This window comes from Rosa chinensis, chromosome 1, assembly GCF_002994745.2.
Source record: "Rosa chinensis cultivar Old Blush chromosome 1, RchiOBHm-V2, whole genome shotgun sequence".
Classification (NCBI taxonomy): Eukaryota; Viridiplantae; Streptophyta; class Magnoliopsida; order Rosales; family Rosaceae; genus Rosa; species Rosa chinensis.
The window spans coordinates 50,693,267-50,718,452 of NC_037088.1; the positions used below are offsets into that span (position 1 = coordinate 50,693,267).

Here is a 25,186-nt window from a genome sequence, read left to right on the forward strand (position 1 = left end):
GCCGCTCACAGAGATGCGTCAAAACAAAAAAGGCTTCAGCAGTCTGCGCACTTGACTCGACCGAAGCTCCATCATCCGGCCACCACAAGCGACGCCATAACCCAAAAATTGAAACTTTTGTCATCCTCGTTTCAACCATATATGCCTTATGAATCGATTTAGCTTGAGGAAGACAAATTAAGAAATTGAAATTTCGGTTTCCCAAGGCTTTTGAGGTGAAATCCGGCTTTATCACTTGTTCTTGGACTTTGATGTAGTAGGGAAACTTTTTGGGCTCGTTGAAATGAACATTTTGGTATAGGTGTTGCAATCCATTTCAGGGTTAGGTATGGTGGTGTGTGGGACCCACTCACAAACGCTTGTGGAAGTGAATGCCGCCGCTTCTGGTGTTTTGTTTTGCTCTGTTTGGGAGAGCTCAACGTTGGGAAGACTTCAATATGTTTTTTGTTGACATTAGTAGACATTTAGTAATTGATCGGAAACTCCATAGGTTCAGATTTGGATTTTCAAACCGTGATGATCCGACCGTTGGTTCAACATGAATTTTCATTAGATCTTTAGAATTATTGAGTACATAAAACTCTTGAAGTTTGATCCCATTTTGGATTTTCAGACTTTCCGTCGAGAGTATCAAAATTAAGTTAATTATGATTTACAATTTCCTTAGATTTGATTCCACTTTTGATTTACGATTTCCTGTTAACATTTCGGATTTGTGTTTTATTTATAAATTATGATTTTTGATGAATATCTCAAATTTAAAGTAGACGGTGATATGATGTTTATGCTTGGGATTGAATTTGGATGTTATAACTATTGTTTAGGTTATTCTACATATGTGATCATAATAATCAATTTGGTTGTGATTTATGGATCGTTGGATTATCATTGAATTATAGATGTGGTGACTGTTGATTGAGATAGTTTATGTCTGGGCCTAGGAAGCCATTGAGAATACCGTGTGATCTTGATAAAAACAAAATGTTTGTGAAATTTGTATTGTTTGGATTGGTTGTATGAGAGCTCTTCTAATAAGGACTAATAAAATGAGGACTAGTTGAGGACTTTCTAATCAACGGTTTGAGAGACTCACTTTTCGATTACATTACGCCAAATCAACCTTTAGATGTTTATATATGCATGAGTAGATCACTTCTGAAAATTTTCTTCCAAATTGCTAATCGTTAAGGTACTAAACTAGATTAAATCAATGGACGAACCAAATCTGTTAAACATGAACCGTTCATGTTCATAACTGATAAATCACGATTATGAATGTCTTAATGATTTTTAATTTGGTTGAAAAATTGCATAAATGATCTACACATAAATCTCTAAACATCTAACAGTTGATTTGCAGAAATGTTATCGATAAGCGCGTCTCACACAAAAGTCCTCAACTAGTCCTCATTAGAATGGCTCACTAGGATGTATTATGTGATTGGAGACACTAGGAGAGAGGGATGGACTAGTGATCTTAATTGTGGCACTAGAAGAGAGGGGATGTACTACTGGCTACTGTTGATGTTGAGGCACCAAGAGAGAGGGGATGAATTAGTGGCCGATATTGATGTTATGGCACCAGGAGAGAGGGGATGGACTGGTGACCGATATTGTTGTTGTGGCACAGGAGATAGGGAATGATCTGGTTGCTATGATGGTTATTGATTTGTGAGATTAGTATGTTATGATTTGAGATATCTGTGGTAGATAAATGTGTGTATATGTCTTTCTTATTGATTCCGATTTTGATTTGAATATTATATATCTCATTTTTAGTTCGTATTGTAACTTATTGTTCTTATGATCAAGATTTAAGGGCTGTGACCCATAGGTATTTTAGTTGGAGTGTGATTTTTATTATGGGGAGCAGGTAGGTTTCAGAAGTTTGAGGTTGGACTTGTGTTGTTAGAAGTGTTTAGTTTGTTATTGTAGGTTGAGGTAGTCCAGTTTAGGAAAAGTTCTGCCCAATTTTTGGTAGAATTTTATCTAAATGGGGCCCCGCAGGGCCATTTTAGATTTCAGGGTAAAATCCAGAGTCGGTCCTGTTATAGGTTCAGTTAGGTTGTGAATTTTGTGTCTTTTTGGGATTTCATTGTGGCAGCAATCATAGGTTCATTGACCTTATTGGTGTTTTTCTCGATTTCCCAGTAATTTAAAAATGTAAATGAGCAGTTTTTCTGGGCTGATGAAATGCATTGTTGGGTTGCTTGATCCTTGGATTGGAGCACTTTTTCAGGTTTGTCTTTGCTTTTGTCTTTATAGAATTGTTAATTGTTTGTCTTTGCGATCCTTAGGTTGCTGTTTTGCTTTTGTTTTCAAAATTGGTTCTGAGTTGTAATGAGTTATTTTACTACTGATTTTATCTTTGTTTGAAGGATGCTCTCCTTAGTTCAAACAAGGAAGCCATAATTTTTCCCTATGCTTTATAGATTAATTTGTGTAGTTTTGACGTACTATTCTTGTTTCTACGGCAACCACTAAAAGAGCATTTCCAGCTATAAACATCATTAAGAATAAACTTAGAAGCGAGATGGAAGATGAGTTTCTTGGTGATTGTATGGTCCTTCACATTGAAAAAGAGTATGTTGAATCTATTGACAATGAATCGGTAATTAAAGAGTCTGAAACTTCACGGATTCATAAAGTTAGATTTAGTTGGTTTATGCTCTTATATTGTATTGCATTGCACGTTTATTTTATTGTTAAGTTTATTCTTTACTTTTGTATATGTATTTGGGGGGAAAGGTTCATTACGTACCCCCCTCCCCCCTCCTTCCTGATTAAATGTATTTTTTATTTTTCAATTAATAAAATTCTCTCGCACGGTCGAAATTCTGCACTATAATTTTTTTATAGTTAATTTGGACTTTAGCTAGATCTTATATTGATTGTAGTCCGCATCAATTTTTCTTGTCAATTGCGGTCCAATGACTCAGCTGCCACCTCAGATTTATTTCATTTTCCATCTTGCTGACTCAATTCTCATTAATTTTTCTTTTTTACATGACTAATATGCCCTTATTGAATGTCTTTGCACATAAAAGGCAAGAATTAATAGGATTAAAATTAGCAATCTGATTAGTAATTTAATATCATATTTGATGTATATCTACCGGAAATTATTCTATGCACCGACAGTGTAAATGACCCAACACTTATAAGATGATCTCAACCCTTGATATTTATAATTTTTTTTTTTTGAAATAATAATTAATTAATTAATATTTTTATTAATAACCTAAGTGTATTTTATTTACCCCGTATATCTTTCTTAAACTATATTGATCCCACATAAAATTATGGAATTGATATGACATTGAATACCGTATTTAGGCCCAATTTGGCATTGCTTTTGAAACCTGCTTTTAGTCTAAAAATATTTCTGATGCTCGGTGAGGTTGTTTGGTAAACTCTCATATTCTGGCTTCTGGGCAGAAGCGCTGCTGGCCACAGCAGAAAATCGAAAGCTACTTTTAGTAGCTTTTGAAAGTGGATTTTGCGGAACCGAGATGAAAAACACGGAGCTTTTAATGAAGTTGACTGAATTGCCTTATTTGTCCTCGTCCTTTTCTAAAATTTACATTGAACATTGATTACCCAAATTTTTTCTCCTCTTCAACAACTCGAACAGAGACGATCCAGAATTCTTGGCTCTTCACCAACCTTCAAGAACACTGGAATTCCCACATCATTATTAAAGACACCCCCATAAACCCATTTCTGGATCTAACTACGGCTCACTCACCCTTCGTTGATTCCCATTCTGCAACTTAAAGGTTTCGTTGCTTGCTCAATTTTGTGAAGTGGGTCTGTTTCTCTCTGGCTCCAGAAGATGAAGGTCATCGTAGTTACAAGGAGTGGTAGAGAGCTTTTCAAGGGTGGCCTTGAGCTCAGTGACTCTGTAAGCTCTTATTTTCTTCTTTGAAACTTGTGGGTATCTCTATGTTTCATTTGGGTTTTTGAAGGTGATAAATTTATTCCACTGGATTAGAGTTTTGGACTAGAGATTCAAAATTTATGTGAATTTGAACTATTGAAGAGTTTAAGTTCGGTTCTTAAGTTCATGCTTTAGAGTATAGTGGAACCCATTTGTTAGATTTTTCTGACCGTGTAAATCTCTCTGTTTGTGTTGCTGATCTGCAGGAGGAGATCCATAAGCGATGTAAGTGTTTGCAGATGCATACTTTACATCCTGTAATACTTATGGAAGTTTGCAGAATTGGAAGTGAAGATCGGATGATTACTTTACATCCGGTTTACTGTGAAGGGTTGGTAGAGTGGGTTAGAGGTTGTATGACTGTTGAAGACCACAAATCAGGGTTGATTGCAAAAGAAAATCTGTCCTTTTGTTTATCTCTCTGCCGAATTGTAATTCCAATCTCTTCTGCAATCTGATCTTCCAAACCAATCTCTTCTGCAATCTGATCTTCCAAACAAAGTATAATGTTACCCCCTTATATTTTGCGGTTTGCTTTGCTTATTTGAATTAGGGGAAGGTAAAGTTGGAGCCTTTCCAATTATGGTGCCTAGTTCTACGATTGTAATTGTAAATTTGAATTGTAATTTCTGCAATATGATATATTATGGTGCCTAGTTCCAATTACAAATTGGTCATTGAATTCTATGGTTTGCATATTTGTTCTGAGCTGTTTTGTTTTTTTTTTTCTCTTTCCCAACACACAAAGCATATGGGAAAGAAGAAATCTACATGTACTGAAACCCACCTAGTCCTAGATATTCAAACTCTCCAAAACTCATTAGACTTGGGTCTGTACATCTCAATTTGAATCAGATTGCCAGCAGGGGCGGAGGGAGGCAGGGCCCAGTGGGTCCTGTGCCCCACTCAGTTTTTGTGAAAAAAAAATAATAATATATATATATATAGTATATTAATATTATATTACAATCTGATTTTGTTGTATTTTTTTAAATTAATTTTTAACTTTGGCTAACCATGATAAACTCACGTGCTCTTTTTTAGTTCTTTTTTTGTGAGATAATTTTAGATGTGTTCGGTGCTCCCAGTCTCTCGACCTTGATAATTAATCACCATAAATATTATATAATATTTACATAATATTTTTCTTTCCCAATTTTTTTAACATCAATAATATAATCGGACAATCGGTTATAGTTTTTTTTTTTTTTTTGACTTTGTCAAGGGGAACTCAAAGACTAAGATAAATCCCTTCGGCGCATGTGAAATGCTCCAACTGTGCATTGCAGCACAATGCCTGACCGCTTTGACAGCTTTGGAGTTCGAACCTAGGTTGGGGAGCACACCCAACTAAGCAAGTCTAAACCAGATACGATTTAAAAATTATTTTATTATATCAATAACATGTGTGCGTGTATCATTAAGTAATGATTCTCAGTATTTTCTGCTATGAACGTGTCTTCACTCATTTACTTAGTCGAATGGGTGACGAGTTTATGAATGATTGCTTGATTTCATATATTGAGAAAGAAAGTTTTATTAGTATAGATGATGAGATTATTATGCAACGATCAATTTCAAAATATGAAATCTGGTCGAGCACAAATACCATTGTAATTGATAGAAATTACATTTAAAAATTTTGTATATTTTTATATTATTATTTTTTTGTGCCCCAGTAGACTTAAATTCCTGGCTCCGCCACTGATTGCCAGGGCAACCCGCAACTTCTCAAAATCACCAGAATTTAGTGAAGATGGAGGAAAAGAAGCTTTCCAATCACCCAAGTACTTTAGAGTTTACAGTTTTCAGTATACCAGATATTCAGACATGAGCTTTTTGTATTTTAGTTTTGTGAGTTTTGAACATTACTGAGATGTATGAAATTAATGTAACATTCCTTTTTATGTAAGCTTCATTTCTTTTTGCACAAAGTCTAATGAATGCATCTACTTAGCATTTAGTTGCAAATTTCAAGTGACTTTTATATATTTTGTGTAATGGTTTCCGTTGAACTATATGGGGAAATTAATCCAAATATTTCAAACTGATTTTGTGTAATAGTAAGATATAATATGCATATTGAAGGTTTTAAAGTAAATTTTTTATTTGGTCCAGCTACATGAGATTTTTTTCAAGTTGGTATGGTTACATAATCAAAAAACAAAATTATATATTTTAGTGGCATATCTTAGCATGTATGACCATTTTGGTAATTATACCCAGTCAAAACACTTTTGCCCTACAACTTACCAAACACCTAGAAATTGTTTTTCGTTCTCACAGCACTTTTAAAGACAGCTTACCAAACACCTCAGCTGCTTCTTCTCACAGCAAGTTCGGAAGTGCTTCCTCTCACAGCACAGCAATCCCAAACTAAGCCTTAATGTTAATCATTCCTAAAATTATTCTAATTTAAAAGATGTCTTCTATAAGTAGAAAGATCCTAAAAGCAATTGTTTGATAATGTTGTTCTTCTTGAACACCAAAGCTCCTATGGTTATAGCTCATCTTGTATGTAATGTCAAGTTTTTTGTGAACGTGATTCTTGTTCTTTAATATTAAGCTTTCTATGGTTAAAGTATTTTCTTGTCAGCCCTATATAATTGTGATAGTTTTGATATATAGATTAATTCTTGGCAGAGATCAACTCAAAACCATCTTGTATTCTCGTAATACATAACTTATTTCTTAATAGATTGATAGATGATGATATATATTACATAGACAATGAACCCTAACCACTTATAATTAATTTAAACCACAAAGCAAAGGACATAAATATTGGATCGCAAAGCAAAACATGGATCCTGATTCCTAGCTAGCTGAACCAATTCAAATCAGCTAGTTTTTAACACCACAATAGGCTTTGATGGGTGATTTTGCCTTCTTGGCCTCCTCTGTGGTGTAAAATCTTATGAAGCCACGACTGTCGAACTGGTTGTAGAGGAGTGGGTGGCTGTCGTCTACTAGCTCTTTGGGTACTTGGAATACTCCATTGTTAAACGTAAACATTCCCAGTGAGTATCGAGTCTTGTCCCCGCAGTGCTTCACTCGATGGTGGCAAGCTTTCACTCTGTCATTGCTCCATACCTATTACCAAATCAATTAGATTAATATATGACTATCCAAATTATTTTAATCAAAACTTTAAAAAAATAGTTTAATGTATTAGATAGTGACAAAAAAACCTACGTATACGGTCGTTACCTAACTTGAAAATTAAAATTTTGATTAATTTAAGCCTAGAGGCCAGATATATGTTGTAGTAGGCATAATTATTTGCTTCGTTGTTTTGCAGAGAGCAGCCGATTGATGGATCCTTCTTTGTTCTCACTCACTATAGGGACAACAAATTATTTGTTTTTGTCTTCCATGTCGGAATATATGTATGGTACGTATAGTAGTATACGAATAACTAGGATACTTGTTATAACTTATAGAGCTCTAATTTGGAAAGTAATGGAATAGGTTTTAAGTACCTGAAGTCCATCACCAGCCATGAAGAGGAACTGAGAAGGTGCAGACTCGACACTAATCCAATCACCATACTTAGTCTGAACCTCGAGGCCACCGACATCATGCTGAACAACAATGGTAGTGAAGTTCTTGTCTGTGTGGCTCGGAAACCTTATGACTGTGTCGCTCTCTTCTGGTGTCCTGTACTTGAGAAAACGAAGAAGATGACTGTTTGAACTTGCCAACGATTCATATTGCTCTTGGGGTACCCCAAAGCTTTCGAACATCATTTTTTCCACTGTGTTTTCCAAGTCCCCGAGCAACTTGGCAAACAGATCTGTGATTTCACTGCAAGCAAAAATAAGCAACACATACGATCGATCATTAATTTGAACAAAGCAAAGTTAATTGATTGATATCAAGTAAAAGAACGTACACGGTACACATACATGACACATATATTATAACTAATGAGATCCCTGAACATAAGTAGCAAGGTACGTTACCAGAATTTGGTCTTTCCATTAGGCCACATGAGGTCCCTGAACTTTTGAGTTTCTTGTGGGGATGTGACGTTGTCAATGGCCATGCCTTCATAGAGCGGCATGAGCGGGTTTGGTCCGATATAGCCACGGAAAGGCTCCTCGCTGGTGTTCTTGACTTTGTTTTCAAGGGGAACGTCGAACAAATCCCTGGATTGGCCAAAGATATTGTCCATGAGCTGTGGGGAAACTTGTTGGTACAAAGCCACAAAGCAACCGTATTCTTCGAGTGCATAGCGGACTTGTTTGCAGGTGGAAGCCCAGGAGCTTGAGCCAGGCTTCAAGTCTTGGAGGGAGAAATTGATGTTGGGAAGCTCTTTGGGAAGTGTCATGGAACCCATTACGAGCTAGCTAGCTAGTAAGATATTTGTTGCTAGAGAGACTGGAATGGAATGGATGTGCAAACTGTGTGTTGTGCTTCCCTTTTTATAGTGATCGACTCTGGCCGGCATCAGTTGTGAGTCAGAGGAAAAGGGAAACGGCAAGAAAATACGTAGACTAGTAGTTAAGGCACGTTTAGGTGTTGTTCTCTAATTCCCTAAATAATAATTTATTAGAAAAATGATTTGTGATCTCAATGAGGCCTAAGATTTATGGCTTCAATTTTAGGTGTCATGTCATGTCACCTACACACGTCACTTATTTGTTAGATCATGTTATGTAATTCTTGAAAAAAATATCATCTTATCTTTCTAAAATCTAATGACTCTAAATTAGTTTGGTTTTTTTCTATAAAAAAAAAAAATTTATTTTGCCTTTTTTTTTTTTTTTTCATTTTTCCTTTTCATTACACTCATGCTTCGATTTAACCAACATTTTTTTTTCTTCAATCAAGAACAGAAAAAATTTCATGTAATTCAATCAATAGATTTGCATAACACATGTATATAAATTCAACCTTTTTTGGGTTCCTGCAAATTTTGAAAATATAATGTGAAAAATACATATTCATTTGATTATTATATATTTTTTTGTTCATTTTTTTCTCTTTATGTAGGGTATAAACATTAAAATTGAGTTTATTATTTTTTTTTTGTTTTTTCCCTAATATTTAGATTGTATATGATAATTAATGACTGCTACTAACATGGAATTTTTTCTTACCTCTTATGTCTAATTTTCCAAATTCAATTTATTAATGCTATTTTTTTGGATGAAATTAATCAATATTTGGAAAGAAAATTTAATGCCTATTTCTTGACACCTAATTCAATATATTAATGCTATTTGGAAAGGAAAAATATAGGAAAAAATTTAATTAAATGAAGAAAAATATTGGTCAAATAATTTGTAGACATACCTCTTAAATTAGTACATAATTAATAGTTGATATTTTTTTCATCACCTAATTAAATTCATTAATGTAATTGATTCACCCCATAACATCTAAAAGGAAATATAAAATGATAAAGTTGGCGTTGTAATAGTATGATGTGGCAAGATATATTATGTGGAATTTAAAAAAAAAATTACATTTGCTTACATAGCATGACACTTAGGATTTGAGGCCACAAATCTTAAGTCTCATTGAAGCCTCATATCATTGTCCTAATTAATTATTCATTATTATACTCTGTTGGTCACTTGGTCTTGGTCACAGGGGTCTTCAACTCTTCATAGTTTTGTGAGAAATAAGACCAATTGGTCCATGGCGTTAATAAAACTGGTGTACTACTAAACCAAAACTAGGAGCCGGAATTTCCTGGTTGGTGTGCTTTTTTTATTTTATTTTACTTTTTTCTGGCAACGGTGTGCTTCTTTTTGAAGTTTTTGAAGCCAAGGGTTTCATAATGAATGCTTTTTTGACACAAAAATCACATGCATCATTACAGAATCAAGACCCACTAAATTAGAAGCATCATCCAATGCTTTATGTAAAAAAATTGTTTCTCATTTACCCATGTCAGCCCTTCTAGAAACCGCGTCTATTTTTTATTCTGAAAGAGAATTAAATCTTTGCCAAATCCCGCCACTAACCCTACCATTGTCCATTGGCATGCACCTACTTTGGTTCTCATCGGCTTCACCAAATTTTCCGGGCATGCTTCCATGTTAAATTTTAATAATAACATAACTTGTAGCCACTAGGCGGTAGACGGAAAGAAAAGCTCCACGTCGCACAGCACCAAAATCATTGTCATGCATACACATTGAACCGCGCCACCGTGGTGAGCTTCCTAGCTATGAGGCTAAGATCAAGGCAGCACTAATTGGTATACTCAGAATTTCCGGAAATATTGTTGGGGTTTTCACCCAATTCTCTGTTAGAATTTAATTAGAATATTTCAAATTAAATACCTGTTATTTTTAAAACCTCTTTTGAACCGTTATTTGCAGATAGTAATAGAGTCATTAATTCTTTTTGTGTCATTAATTAACCGTTATTGCATTAATCATCCTTGCCCTATATAATCTTTAGCTTTCCAAATCAAAATAGACAACAAGAAATTCAATCTCAATTGTTTCCTTTCCGAGCTCAAAGTAGTGAAAGTACTCATGTGTTTCCTTTAATTTATCTATTCACCAAAAGAAAGTTTCAAGCTGTTCGATACGATCCGAGTATTGTGAGTGTACACCTACAAGGATCGAGGTTATTGTACCCTGGAGGATAGGGCACCACAAACCTGCTACACCGAGACATTGTCTCCGAGGGGCAATATCTACTCTTAAGGGCAGTGTTTACACGCCTCAACCTTAAACTATTTTCGAGTAATGTGTCATTCAGAAGCCTATAAATCCAATAGATAAGTTCTATAATCCTTGTTATTTAATCTATTATGACAATAATATTATGATTATTATTTGTTACTAAAATATTGTATTTTTGAGATCTTGTAGGAGGTGAAATCTGGTGATGGAAGTAGCATCCATCGACCAAATTTTCCAACATTCTCCTCATTTTCATTTTTCCTTCACCTTTTCAACTGTCAAGGAAGCAATCACTTTGTTTATATGCAAAGCCGCCCAGAATAGTCCATTGTGTAGAACCTCACCCACACTGGATGTCACAGTAACCCCTAAAATTGCGTTCCCAAATTATTCGTTCGGCAATAGGGGCTTCAGTCTCTCCCTCATCCCTGCCGTAACCCAAAAGTAGCCTCCTGATTAGGGTTTAGATAAAAATGCATGCTACGTATTGCGGCTGGACAAATATGTGTCATGATTGCCTGGAGGGACGAAATGTTGTTAATGGCCATCTCAGCATGCATTGGCCTTTGCTTTGAGTTGTGCAACTTTTTCTTTGGGAAAATGAAATACTCATATTCTTAAAAGAATCAGAAAATAGCATTGGAGTAAGATGCTTATTATTGTTGCCAATGAATATCTCGCTGTTGGAAAAGGGTATATGAACTGGGAGATCAACTAGGCCATATCAAGAAACTGGCCGGGGCTGAAAGTGGGAGGAGGTTGAGAAATTTTAAATAGGAGCCAGAACGAGAGAGTTCAGACCATGTGTTAAAGAAATGCCAGAAAGACGTACCATGCATCCACAACTGAGTGGTTTATACTGCACTGAAGATGCCATCAACTGGTTCAGTTACTTGCACACTGCAAGCAATGGTTCCGAAATGCCTTGGTCATTCACAATCCCCATCATGGGGTAGAAGCTATTGATTATGTCTTCGGTAGTGTAAATAGGGCCGAGGACGTCGGCCACTCTTACACCATGAGCAACTGCATGGACAAATTACTCGGCTCCTCAGCCATAACAGCTGATGAAAACACAAGTGGTGTTATCTTCATTTTCCATCGTTGCTAAGCAGCTGGCAAGTGGCTTTTAGGTGTTGAACCAGGTTGCTGCTTTGTTTTTTCTCTGCTGATTTATTGAAACAAGCGCCGTTTCAATGTAATCGAGTTTGATGAGTTACATATCGCATGAAGTCAACTCAATTCTGTGAGCTAACTCATCATTAGTTGGGACTTGTTGGTCGGACAGTGGTCATGGAAATCAGCTGAATGGGACTCATTTTTCTCCAAATTGACCAACACCAAACTGAGCATGATACAACCTTATATAAAAGCACAATATATGAGACTTTGAATTAACCGATCTCAAAAGAATAAAAACAGTCAAAAATAAAACTGTTTGTTTAAGTAAATCCAAATTGTGTCTGGCCCAAACTCTAGATTACTTGACCTAGTGGTAATAGGGTTTTAATTAGAGATAATCTCGGAGAATATCTTAGAGATATCCATTCATTGTATGATTATCTTTCCTTGTACAATTCAAATTCTATGCATTGTAATCCTCTATATAAAGAGGCCCATCTTATCAATGAGAACACACAACAATTTTCTCTCAAATATAGATTCCCTAAAACACGTTATCAGCAAGATGCCCTAACCCTAAAACCTAATATCCAAAACCCTAAATCAGAATACAAAACCTTGAAACCCTTTTGGCCCCCGCCGCATACCTTAAAGCTCTTGATCCTAGGAGCCTAGAACTGCCGCCGGCATCACCGGAACAGGCCAGAGAAAGCGCCAAACCGAACTCCAAAAGAAAAAGAAGTTTCCTACCCGGTTTGAATCCTTCTTGTCCGAATTCTACCAGAATATTTCGTCAACGATGGTGTCCTAAATCCAAAAATCGGGAACAGGAGAAAAATTGACCAAAACCAGCCGGAAAGTAGCCAGACCGACCTGAAAAACTGCCACATCCGTGAACCATCAGAAATTGATGCCTGGTCCTTCTCTAGCTGAGCCCAGTGCAAGGAACAGCCTAGACTTTCAGTAACCGAGCCCAAGGCAAGAAGCAGCCCAAAAGAAAGAAAAGTGAGGCGGCCTAGAAGAGGAAAAGAAAGAAAATATAAAAAAAAGGAGGCAACGGGCCTAGAAGGTGCGGCCCGCATCAGAGAAAAAAAACGCCAGCCTAGAAAAAAAATAAAAGAGGAGAAGGCTTGGGCCGAGTCAGAAAAAAAAAAAAAAAAAAAAAAAAAAAAAAAAAAAAAAAAAAAAAGAGAGGGGCTTGGCCGAAGCAAAGCAAAAGAAAAAAAAAGGAAGGGCAGCCCACCGCTAAGCTCTGGTGACCTCCGGCGACGACTTCAAGCAACCAAATTCCGGCAATTTTCTACACTTTTCAAGGTATGTTTTAAAGGTTAATTTAGTTCCCGTTTTTATTGTTTTTCTCTTCTTTTTCTCGGGGACTTGCAACCTTCCTTTTTCTACCCCCTTTCTTCATCATAGGGGAGACCTAATTAAGCCGAACAGTGGGGGTTTGTGCTCACTCCAAGCTTGGACCTTGTTGAGATCTCCAAACTTAGAGTTTGTAGAGTATTTATAACCACTTACGTCTTTGTTTCAATCTAATCCAATACCTCTTGGAATCGGATTTCTTGGAAGCGACTACACTCAGAAATCTTAATTTCTTGGAAGCGATTAAGCTCAGAAATTCATAATTTCTTCGGAACGACTACGCTCAGAAATTTTATAAGTTTTCGTGGTAGCTTTTCTCGCTCCGAAACTAACCATTTTTCTTGTTCTCTTTCAGGATGAGTAACCTGAACAAATTGGACTTTACTCCATTGGGAACAACTGGCTCTGGATATCACAGGTGGGTTCGTGATGTCCGCCAACATCTCAAGGCCGATGGAATCCTAGATACGATTCTCGAGCCTAGCCAAGACGTGCTAACTGTTGAGCAAGCTCAAGCTTTGGAAGCAAATATAGCAGCCTTAATATCATGGTGAACACTTAACCACCATGGGTAAAGACCGTGATATCTTGGAGGCCTACAGAATAGACCCTAGTCGCTATATCTTCAAACAATGCAGAGATTATTGCTCTTCACGAAGTGGTTCGTGAATGTTTATGGATTGGATTCATAATTACGCATATTCGAACAGTTGTGGTTTGAAGTCTACCACATATGAGCCTACAAGCATTTAGGATAATGTTGCTTGTTTTGAACAAATGAAGCAAGACTAAATCAAAAGCGACAACACCAAACATAATCAGCAACAGCAGACTCTCCTCAAGATTAAAATGAACTAGTTTCAATTTGAGGACGGTGCGGCAGACTTGCTCACTAAGTCATTGCCTAAATTTCACTTTCAAGAAGCATGTTGGTAGCATCGTTTGCGGAAGTTATCCGAACTCCCATGACTATAGTCATTAGGGGAGATGTCTACATGTATGGTCTCGAAACGTGAAGGGTGTGTTGTGTTTTTTTCCTCTTCGACCGATGTTATTTTTGTCTCACTTGGTTTTTGTTACTCGGCAAGGTTTTTAGCAAGACAACGAGAGAAGCACCGCATTTGGGCGACACAAGGGGAGTGTTCAAGTAAATCCCTATTTGTGTGTCTGGCCCAAACTCTATGTTACTTGACCTATTGGTAATAAAGTTTTAATTAGAGAGAATCTCAGAGAATATCTTAAAGATTTACATTCATTGTATGATTACATTTCCTTGTACAATTCAGATTATATGCATTATAATCCTCTATATAAAGAGACCTCTATTATCAATGAGAACACACAACAATTTTCTCTCAATTCTCGTTTCCCTAAAATAATATTGTAATTTTTATTATCTTTATTAATTACTCTTGTATAATAAATATATTTATATATTATTAATTAGGTGAGGACATTTAGTAAAACTTTAAATATTTAACTATGTCAAGACAATTGGCTTAATATATAATAAGGTCCAAAGCCAACATTAAATACAAAAGAAAGACCGTCATAGAAGGATAGAGAAAGCCAAAAAAACCCAACTAATTAATAATAAGAACAATATGGACCAACAATGATCAACCTATAGGGTAGAGGTCACAAAGTTGGTGAAGAGGAAAAGGTGGGTCGAAATAAGAGCCGTTGAGAATAGCCCAGGTAACAAGCTTGTTTGCAGCTTCAGTGGCATGGATTCCATCCCAGCTTACATAATTGTATGGATCATCACAAGCTGTTGCAGTCACAGTGCTCCCATTGATCACCTTTGTATTTCCACAATAAACCTGACGGTCATAATTGTAGGCACCACCTCCATGCCCACAACATGATTTGGTACCATATTTGAGCCCTGATTCGAGATAAAGCAAACTTAGTTTTAGAACATAAAACAAATAAACATTAATGCTTGGTTGAGGGTTTCACGTACCATGGATTGTGGGGTGTCTAAAGAGCTCTAGCAAAGCAGATGAGGAGTCCACATATATTAGAGAAGCATTTGGGAGAGAGCCTCTTGTTTGTGCAAGCGTCTCCTTAAGCATGTTGTTGTAGTCTTGTACTGCATTGTTGTAAGAAATCGAGCATCCAAAAGCATCGAGTTCAGAACGGGGAAGCCCTACCAGAAACGAGGGATAGCAACCAACTGGTGCTAGATTAAGTACCAGAAATGCACGCCCTCCTAAAGCATATAGCTCCTAGAAATTTTGGAAATTAAGCAACATAAGTAATGCATAACTAGGTTTCATATGCCAGCATATTAGTCTGATTGTAAGTACTGATCACTCACCCTGACCGTACCAGCAATTTGGGAGACCACCTGAGGAAGATATTGCCTCACTCCTCCTACACCAATGGCTGCTAAATTCGAAGTAAAATCGTTTTGACCAATATAGAACATGTAGAGTGATTTCCCAAAAATATCTGGGGAAGGAAGTTTCTTGGGTTCTAAGCAAAGTACAAGAAGCAAGTCATCAATGCTTAGAAAAGAAATCAATGGTAATTTTGTCAACATCAGACCATAGACTCATACAACGTACTTCACCTTGTTTATCCAAGTTGGAGTGATGAAACTCTTCAACTTGGGTCTTGAATGCCTTCATTTGGTTGAGCTGGATAGCTAGAGAGAATGGACTGATTCCGGTAACAAACAAGGAAGTATTTGGCAAAAGCACGGTTGATGCCAATGTCGCAAAGTTTACTCCATGTCTATAATCGGATCCAATCGATTGTAGATATGGACTCAGGAATGGCAATCCTAGAGCTTGAGCTGCAGTTTTCAGTAACATTCACTTTTATGTTAGATTTTCCTTTGTTTTTATTTTTTATTTTTATTATTATTTCGAACCATTCGAAAAACCCAAACTAAGTTTCTACCCTCGAGTTTTTTTTGTAAACATTTTTTTTTTTTTAGAAATAGATAACTTCATTAACTTATCTATGGCCAGAAGGCACATACATCACAAGCTGTCTCATACCAACAGTTCTATGTGGCACAACCTGCCAAGCAAATGACAAGTGACCCTCACTGTAAACAAATGCGCACACTTATTGAGCCTAACTACAAAAAAATCAATCCTCACTACTAACCTCTCTTTGAAAAGTAGACCTAGTCGCCTAGATACCTCAATTGGTGTACAACTAGAGAAAACTAAGATGAAAGTAAAAGAAGACCAACTTTCTAGTAGTAGGCAAGAAGACCAGAAAAACCAAAAGCTTCCTTGGCCATGTTCTCAAACCTCCAGCTACTGGGTAATGCTCCTCCAGGATCCCAAATACGAAACCCTGAAGAGACAGGGTCAAATAGCAGCATCCGCCAAAGAGCCCCATTCCAACAAAAAAACACTCCAAGCCCATATGATTGTAGCCTTAAAATTGATTTGGGCCACCACAACTTTTTGGGCTTCCAAAATGATTTGGGCACCTAACCTGATTTGAGCCACCCAAACCCTTTGGGCCCCCAAAAAGTTCTGGGCACCCCACTTGCCGCGTACGCCAGACGCCGCCGTGACCACTTCTCTGCCAACCCGAGCATCAGATGTAACCACCATCCTCGAGGCAGACACACCACCGGCGTGCTCTGCATGCTCCAGATTCTGGAGCACTGCACGGTGCACAACTGCGATCTCCGCCACATCCACGGGTAGGTATGCAAACGCCCTCGCTGCCATCAACCTGAACGTGACTGCTTTGATCCGGGTCCAGAGATCGCACGTCCGCCACACATGGCCTCTCATCCCTTGGCCTCCAACATGTAATCGCCGGTCAATCCCGACTGCGTATAACCTAGCCTTGAGCCAGCCTCGTCGCAGCCTAATCCGCCACAGCCACTCGTCCATCCAATCACCGTTGAGGCTGATCGGACTAGAGCACATATCCAAATCCCTCACATCCCCTATTTCCTTCCAGCCAGAGATGATGGCCAACCTAGGGCTAGGTTGGGTGGTCGCCGCACAAGATCGACTTCTGAGTGTCATCCACAGATGACGTAGAAGGGAGACCGGTACCAGCCGCCATGGCTGGAGGCTAGGATTTGGGTTTCGCCAGAGCCCCATAATCATCCTTGTATTAAAGATGAGAAACGGAGACTTCTGTCTTTGTTGACATTATAATAAGGTACGTTTAGGGTTTAGCTTCTACGTACTCATAATAGGTCCGGCACTAGACACACTTGTAGATCATACACATTGAACCTCACACAAATTTGTTAATATATATGACATGATCGAACACGATGGTTATCAGATGGATATATATATACACACACACCATTATCCATGAGCCTTATTAATCTCCATATCTATCCGACGCAAAAGAAAAACTGAGGAAGACAAGCTAGATAAGGACTAGCTAGTGACTAATCCACTCTTTTTTCCAGCTTGGAGTATGTCTTTTGGTATGAAGTCGCCTAATAAAACAACCTACTTGGTAATCATATGTCCAAGTAGGACCTCCCATATCCTAGAGGATTAAGGATCTGATATGATCAAGTAAGTGATAAAATTGCTATTAAATAGATGAACTCAACGTATGAAGATATAATTTAATACAAAGAAAAATGCATGCGTATGTCTACTTACCCAAGAAATCAACAATGAGCCTCCCATCGGAAGCCCGACCTGTCGGTTTCTTGAAATAGGTCATGCCGAACGGTCCAGACTGTGCGGGAAATGCTGCCCAAAACCCGCCGGTATCTGAATTCGAGTCACCGAAGTTGAAGATCGCCTCGAAATCACATTTAGAATCACTGAAAGAGCTCAACGTTGCCACCACTATCGTCCATACAAGTAAAAGCTTCTGGTGAACAAGAGCTTTTGTTGAAGATCCTCCCATTTTACAAATTTCTTCAGAGGGATCTGATACTCGGTACCGTGGAAATCACAAGCTTTATCTGCATGAAAGGAGAACCACATGATTGCACTAGTTCAGACGCATGAAAATTTAGCATTGTATGTGTCGGTCATCCATTATATCCATGCCAATAATTGACATAATGACATATATGAATGACAATATGACATCAACTTTTGTGCTCGTAGTGTATAATGTAAGTCAATGTTTTGAAACTTCCAATATTACCTGATTTTAACTTCATTTTTCATCCTCACATATCTGCTTCACGTAGGGAAATAATCTTTGTGTAGATACTTATTTCTGCTTCTTAATATAATTTCTACTTGGAGTTCATAATTGATGACACATCCTAAGGTCATCTCCAATTGTGTGTGGCATGGTGATCTAAAATAATTCATATTTTAAATTTTTAGACAAATAATAAGATCTTAAATTTGCATTCCAATTATTCTAGACAAAACTATAAATTTTATATCTTTTCCACAACAACTTGCATGTGATGGATCCTTTACGACTAACCCAAAATAGGTGCCAATATATTGCATCACAAGCCAGAATAGGCTGGTACATACCCTTTCGCCGTAGACAAGAAGCTAATGGTAGTACCCACAGTAGTACATAGCTATAGACCCACTCATTAGACAACTAAGTACGTAGACATAGCGAGAATCCTTTTTCGGTACTACTCCAGAAGCGCTAGAGGTACATAGGGTGCACAAAAATGCATAGGTTCCTAAAAAGGAAATTATTGAAAAAAGACTAAGCTAAATTCATACTAAAGACTGAGGGAAACACCCAGCCCAAATTAGCAAACCCTAAAGAGCAGCCCAAAGAGAAAATGCAGAACTCAAGGCCCAGCTGGACTGGCCCGATCCAGGACCAAGCATCTCCATTCACCCTGTAGCTCTATGAGAACAGCTCTGGTGTAACGCCGCTCCACCACGCCACCGCCACGACCTGCTGCCACGGCCTCTGCGATCCATGCCGCCGCGACCCACACCGCCTCGACCAAACCAATCCCCGCTTGCCCCGCCACGAAGCAAGCAGCTATGCAGCGTCCCACGGTCCAAAGCTCCACGACCCCAACGCCCCGAGCCGGTCCCGGAAGCCTTCGACACCCCCAGACGCACCAAAGCTCCCTCACAGGATCTACGCAAAAACAACGCCCAGAGATGCCGCCCAGACCGCCACTAACCATTCTGCCAAAAACCGCGAGCCAAACATCTATTTTGCAGACAGGGGCGAAACCAGGATTCTAGGATTGGGGGGGTCCAAATTAAATTTTTTTTTGTTTGACAATAAACTTGTTTTTTTTCTTTTAAGAGAGAATACAAAATGTGGTACATGAAAACGAAAAATCAATTCCATTATGCTTATTAAGGAATACAAATAGGAAAAAGAAAGGAAATAAACATTTCAAATTTGATATTATTGACATAATGTAACACAAAAGGAAAGAACTAATAGATATTCTTTATTAGATTTGGAAACAAATGCATTTTTATTAATCTATGGGGGCTCCATTAATGAATTTGAGCAAGAAATAAGCTATAATTAAGCTAAACAATGAAGCTTAGTTAGACTGTTTAGGAAACCAAGGGGGGTCTGGACCCTCCCAGGCCTAACTATAAGTCTGCCCATGTCTGCAGACCAAAGCCCAAGGCATAGAGGTACCCATCCGGCAGCTAGCACAGGGACAACACCCCGCAGTGAAGCCGGCGCTACCCTTGGCCGCCGCCGGACAGGAAAATCGTTTGATGGTTTAGGTTCTCTCTTGCGGCGCTAGGGCTGAGAGAATTTGTATTGATCCTTTACAACCATTTTGTGATCTCCAACAAGATCTATATGTAGACCAGCATGTAGACTCTAAACTCTCGCTATAAAATTTTTGTAATAGGTTAGACCTTTCTTTAAAGTCTTAAAGATAAGTTTTGGAAAAATTGGGTCTTTAGACCGTAATTAGAGACGGCCTAAGATTAACCACTGTTTTGCTCAACTATCTTAATCTTGAGTTTATAAGCATCACTAATATTAAAAATTCAAGCAAAACCAAGTTTAACAAAGCACATACTTTCTCTCCGCTTCACATACCTCATGTAATAACCTAGCTAAGCACACACTTTCTGTCTTCTATAGCTCTATATATTGATTAATTTTGTTTTGTGTGTTTGGGTCTAAATGTCTAATAGAAGAGACTAGAAGAGAGGACCAGCCCCTGTTTATCCGTTTAGGGATTATATATGCATCTAATATCAAAAATGTTGCACCAAGATATATATTCATTATATTGAATTGACAAGTTGTGAAAGTTATATAAACCATGTATTTCCTATCCAGTTTTTCTTCTCTCTTTCAACTCTCTCAAGTCTAAACTCTTATCACAAATGCACAATCTTATTTAAACATGAGATGATTACGTATAAACAAAGAAATAATGTTGGTGGTCAAGTGTGTAGATCCACCACCGAATAAGTAGGGGCTGTAGCAAGAAATAATGTCTAATTTTTATTATGCAACTCAGTAGAAATGAGTCACTGAGTCACGATGCAATAATTTAGCTAATGTACCAACTTGAATACAACAATCTTGTATTCAAAATTCAGCTGAACGCGAGAATTTAATGTTATGTTGTTAGTTATAAGACAACTCAAAATTTTTTTTTTTTTTTGCTTAATAAAGTTTTTGGACATTTCAACGAAAATATGAGGATTTATTAACAAAATTTAAACAGAGGTAACATAACTTTTTTATTTTTATTTTTATGGCAAAAGACGATCAGATCCAATCTTAAAATTTGCTTGAATTCCACGTCAATGTGGAACCAAGAAAGTATGGCTTTTTAACAAAATCATTTCCTGGATTAACACGCTCCCACGTCACCCCTATATTTTACCCCAATAACTTCACGCGCCGTAGATTCTGTCCTTTACTTTTTTCCGCGGAAATAACTTTTGACCGACATTTGAGCTGGCCACGCACCTCTTCCTGCGTGGTCCCACAGGCACATCCACATGGACCACGTCATCGGTGGGGGCCATGGCCATCCTGTTTCGTAGGTGGACCCTACGGATGGACTCCGGGCCGTCAGATCAGACCAATCAGAGCCGCAAGTCTGTCTCTTCTTTACGTGGGACCCGGGGGAGATTCGAGTAAGATATGGTGTATTTTTAAGGTGGCGAGTGGTGAGGCGTGGGGGGTACACGTGTGCGATGATGAGCTTTTCAGGTGAGGTGTGCGGCATAAAGTGTTACGAGACGTCGATTGCTGATTGGACGAGATTAGAGTCAAAGCTATGTTGTCATGTAGACAATGAGTGCCTTCCGCGTCGGATTGACTAAACAGAGTATTTCAACTTTCACCGCCATCTCAAATTGCAATATCGGAACTAAATTACATAAATAGCCCTATAAAGATTGATAGATTATGTTGAGACACATATGTGGCTAATGGCAAATCGGGTAGTTTGCTCTTTTGTGCTTTCGTTGAACCCAAAAAAAACAGCAATCCATATTTGTGGCGGATGCTTTAGCGAATCTAGAAGACTAGAACGTGTATCTGATATTGATTTTCAGTGGACCAATTGCATTCCTACCGTTGCTTCGGGAGTTCTTATCTTTGATGCCGTAAACAATGATGGCCCTAGAGCAAAAATTAACCACACTCCCATTTGTTCTTTTGTCCATTAAATTTTTCAAATTACCCCTACTATCTTCATATATTTTCCTTGCCACTTATTGCGCTTGTGAAACAACTAGATCAAAGCTCCTCTATTTTTAATCATTTTCTCTTTCTTTCCGGGAAAACCGACCGGTCGAAACCGACTGGTAAATATAGTTTGATTAAGGTTTTTTAGCATTAAAATATGAAAATCGGTTCAATACCAAACCAAACCGTTTATGAATTGGCTTGGTTTGGTTTTTCTTTTACTTAAACCACGAAATCCGAACTGACAAGTATGTATTAAATATAATAGGAAAAAAATTTAAATTTATATACATAATATATATATATATATATATCTGTGGGTAGTCTTTTATAAGTAAGTTATAAATCTCTAATTATAATTTGATTCTCAAAATGATATACTACTATATTGAATCCTAGACCCAAAAGGTTTAAAACCCAAATAAGTGAATCATTTTGAAACTATTTTGGATTTTGTTCTTTAAATATTAGTTTTGGATTTTGATTATTAAATTTTTATTATTGAGATTGAGTTTTAGTATTTTTATTATGAATTTTTCGTAAACAAAACGTCAATGCTGTATAAGTTAAAACCGCCTTACCGACCGAACTAAACCATCTTTAAATGGAATGGATTGGATCAAATTAAGCTTATTTTTTTCGATGACCGGTTGTCTAAAATGTCTAAACCGCTTACTTTGGCATAGAGACGGTTTGGAGTCAAAACTGATCCAATCCAATCTGCGTGCAGCCCTATCTTCAATCCTTTATAATTACCAAACTCTTAACAGATCTAAATCCATGAAGTAATCGCTTATAATTACCAAACTCTCAACAGATTCAAATCCATGAAGCAAACCAATTAACTAAATACCAGCTTGATTTCTTATTTAAAATCTTTATGGGTTTAACACTATGTCAAATGAGTGAGTACATAATTTAAGCAAATTGTTTCTCAATATGGAGACTTGATATAGAATCTTCTAATATCAAGGCTTCGTCGGGAGGCCTGGGCGCAATGAAATTGGGGACCGAATCGTTTGGGTTTGAGCAATAGATCGAGATTGTGAGGGAGATGAAGCTGTGATTGATGTGGCGGTTGTGATCGAGGGAAGTGAGAAAGAGTTGGAGGTGATAGCGTTGTTTGGGCCCAGAATCAGCTTAAACAAAAAGGAACAAAAGAAAGAGTACTCGAGTACATTGATGAGCTATGGAGAGCTGCTCAGTCAATCCAATGGAGAGTCGATTATTAATTGCAATAGCATTTTTCAAGCATGTCGAACATTACCTTCATCATCGGAGATAAGCCTTTTGTTCTTACTCTACACCAGTGTGTTCTGAAAACTGGCCAAGGCTCTCTGCATCAGTGGGTTTACAGCTTTGGATATACCCCCTCCAACATGTCCTCTCTACTCTCTAGATTAAATGAGGGGCATATTTGGAATATCAAATAAAGGGTGTGTGGTTTACAAAAAGGAGAGTGTAAATTTCACTCCCCTTAATCCATAGTATTTTTTTTTTTTAAAACATATAAAAAAGTAATCCACATGGAAGACTGAAGAAAGAAAAATTACCCCGACCTGTTAAATCGATGAAGACTTCACCAAGGCCCAAAGAATGCTACAGACAACAAAAAGATTATAAAAAAAAATTATTTCACAAAAACAACTTCGGCAAAAATAATTTATTGTCTTTAAGTTAAACGGACATACTTAATAGCCAACTGATCGTTTATAAGTTAAACTTAAATTACCTAACAAACAACCAATCATTTTTAGTAAGTCTGCATTAGGTGACGTCAACTCCTTCCTTGTATCATCGATTTTGGAAGAGGGTCCAAAAACCAGCTTTACTCTTTGAAATTTAGGGTTTCGAAGGGTTTGAGTTTCAACGATGGCGGCGCCATTTCCGATTTGCTCCCGTCGAGCCGAATGGAGCTTGACGTTGGGCTTCCTCTCGTCTTGTTTTGAGGTGAGTTTTTCTTGCTAATCAGTGGAATCTTTTTGGTTTCGGGTTGGGAGGCAATCGCCGTTCAGAGGAGAGTTTTTCCGGTCGAGGTAATGAGGCAGGTGAGAGGCCCGATTCGTTTGTCCAGTTGAATGCCAGGATTTGCGTGGATTGTGGTCAAAGAGACATCAAGGTGAACAAGCAGATCAGAGGAACCAGATCCGTCTGGTGCTGGTGTTTTGCTGATTGACAAATAGATGGTGTGGTGGAAAGGTCGACCGTCGGAGCTGACGCCACTGGCGGTGATGGCCAGACAAAGGATTTGGGCTTCTAGTTCTATAACTTGGGTTTGGGCTTGGGCCTGGGCTCAATTCGAGTCAGCAGATTTCAAAGAAAAGCATGAAGACCAACCTGTTGCCGAGGTTATTAGCTGTTCGATTTTAAGTTCGGCTACTAGACAATTGGATGCAAGTCTTATTTAGGTAGGGTGTAAACTCTATAAGCTTTTTCTAAGATGTTTCTAGTTGTCATTTGTACCACAATTGCGTCCCAGCAAATTAGACTAGATGAATGATTTTTCCTTAGGGGATTTAGGGTGGGTTTGGAGGCTTAGTCCCCAGTGGGAATGGGGATGGGAAATCCCTAATATATTTTTATTAGGGACTGGTGCAGGGATGGGGGTGGAGAATGACTCCGGGGATGGGGATAGTATTGTGATCCCCATCCCTATTTAAGACCACCTCACTTGATGATTCTAGGCAAAAATGTTAAATTAAATTATAAAAAGCTCTTCTTTTTTGGGGTCCAATGTAAGAGACTATCTTGTCACCTAATTAACCGCCACCCAATCAAATAGGTCCTTAAATCTTCATGATTGATCTTCGCAACACTAAAAATACTTTATATATTTAACGAAAAGTGAAATTCACACATAGCACATAGAATTTCATTCTCCTATTTAAAAACATATTCACTTTACCCTATAAATTATTATTAAACGATTCAACTATTCTAATTTTCCTCTCACACTTGACACGTAACATAAATCTTCACGTTATAGTATTTTTTGTAGAGGGGACTATGAATGGATTGAAATCTACGCTATATATTTCCTTTTATAATATCTTAACATTACATGTTTGCAATTTACATTACAAAACGATACTCTAAAATTTAAGATACTAAAACAGAAAATTGAGCAAGCGAAAATATAATTATAATCAGATTATTAGACTTTATGTTTTTTTTTTTTTCTAGATAAGGACTTTACGTCTTTATGATTTAAATAATAATATACTATAAATATCCCAACATGTTCATGCGTGGCTCAATGCCCCCATCTGGGCCATCAATTAATGGCCCGTCGTGGATTCCTAAGGTCCCTATGTCAAACAAAAATTAATTAAATCCAGACAGAAAGGACCACGTCAGCCACATGACGGGTGAGATAGGTTGGAACCCGAACCTGGGGGACGCGTAGATCATGTAAACTTCCAACACGTGTACGGCCAATGTGACAGCGGAATAAATAAAATAGGCCAGCGTGATTTTCGACGGGCCAGCTCAACAACCACCACAGCACCCTCTCGTC

At 37.7% G+C, this 25,186-nt stretch overlaps 2 protein-coding genes across 2 annotated transcripts; both read right to left on the bottom strand.

Annotated features, from left to right (window-relative positions):
* Positions 1-6,576: 6,576 nt before the first annotated feature.
* LOC112196414 (deoxypodophyllotoxin synthase) lies at positions 6,577-8,345 on the bottom strand. Its single transcript, XM_040512448.1, has 4 exons — positions 7,906-8,345; positions 7,423-7,747; positions 6,692-7,033; positions 6,577-6,644 (listed from the first exon to the last, which is right to left on the bottom strand). The coding sequence occupies exons 1-3, from the start codon at positions 8,280-8,282 to the stop codon at positions 6,785-6,787; spliced, it is 951 nt and encodes a 316-aa protein (XP_040368382.1). The 5' UTR covers positions 8,283-8,345; the 3' UTR covers positions 6,577-6,644; positions 6,692-6,784.
* A 6,207-nt stretch (positions 8,346-14,552) lies between these two features.
* LOC112187310 (GDSL esterase/lipase At4g01130) lies at positions 14,553-18,059 on the bottom strand. The gene is made up of 5 exons (XM_024326057.2): positions 17,691-18,059; positions 15,656-15,880; positions 15,401-15,558; positions 15,044-15,308; positions 14,553-14,965 (listed from the first exon to the last, which is right to left on the bottom strand). Exons 1-5 carry the CDS (start codon positions 17,941-17,943, stop codon positions 14,697-14,699), a joined length of 1,170 nt encoding a protein of 389 aa, XP_024181825.1. The 5' UTR covers positions 17,944-18,059; the 3' UTR covers positions 14,553-14,696.
* Between the last annotated feature and the right edge of the window lie 7,127 nt (positions 18,060-25,186).

Coding starts and splice junctions, on each gene's coding strand:
- LOC112196414 (XM_040512448.1), bottom strand. CDS start 8,282: ATGGGTTCCATGACACTTCCCAAAGAGCTTCCCAACATCAATTTCTCC. Junction 7,748..7,905: donor AATGGAAAGACCAAATTCTG/GTAACGTACCTT, acceptor TTTTGCTTGCAG/TGAAATCACAGATCTGTTTG. Junction 7,034..7,422: donor TGGCTGGTGATGGACTTCAG/GTACTTAAAACC, acceptor ATTTGGTAATAG/GTATGGAGCAATGACAGAGT.
- LOC112187310 (XM_024326057.2), bottom strand. CDS start 17,943: ATGGGAGGATCTTCAACAAAAGCTCTTGTTCACCAGAAGCTTTTACTT. Junction 15,881..17,690: donor GCTCATTGTTGATTTCTTGG/GTAAGTAGACAT, acceptor TGAAAACTGCAG/CTCAAGCTCTAGGATTGCCA. Junction 15,559..15,655: donor CTCCAACTTGGATAAACAAG/GTGAAGTACGTT, acceptor TACTTTGCTTAG/AACCCAAGAAACTTCCTTCC.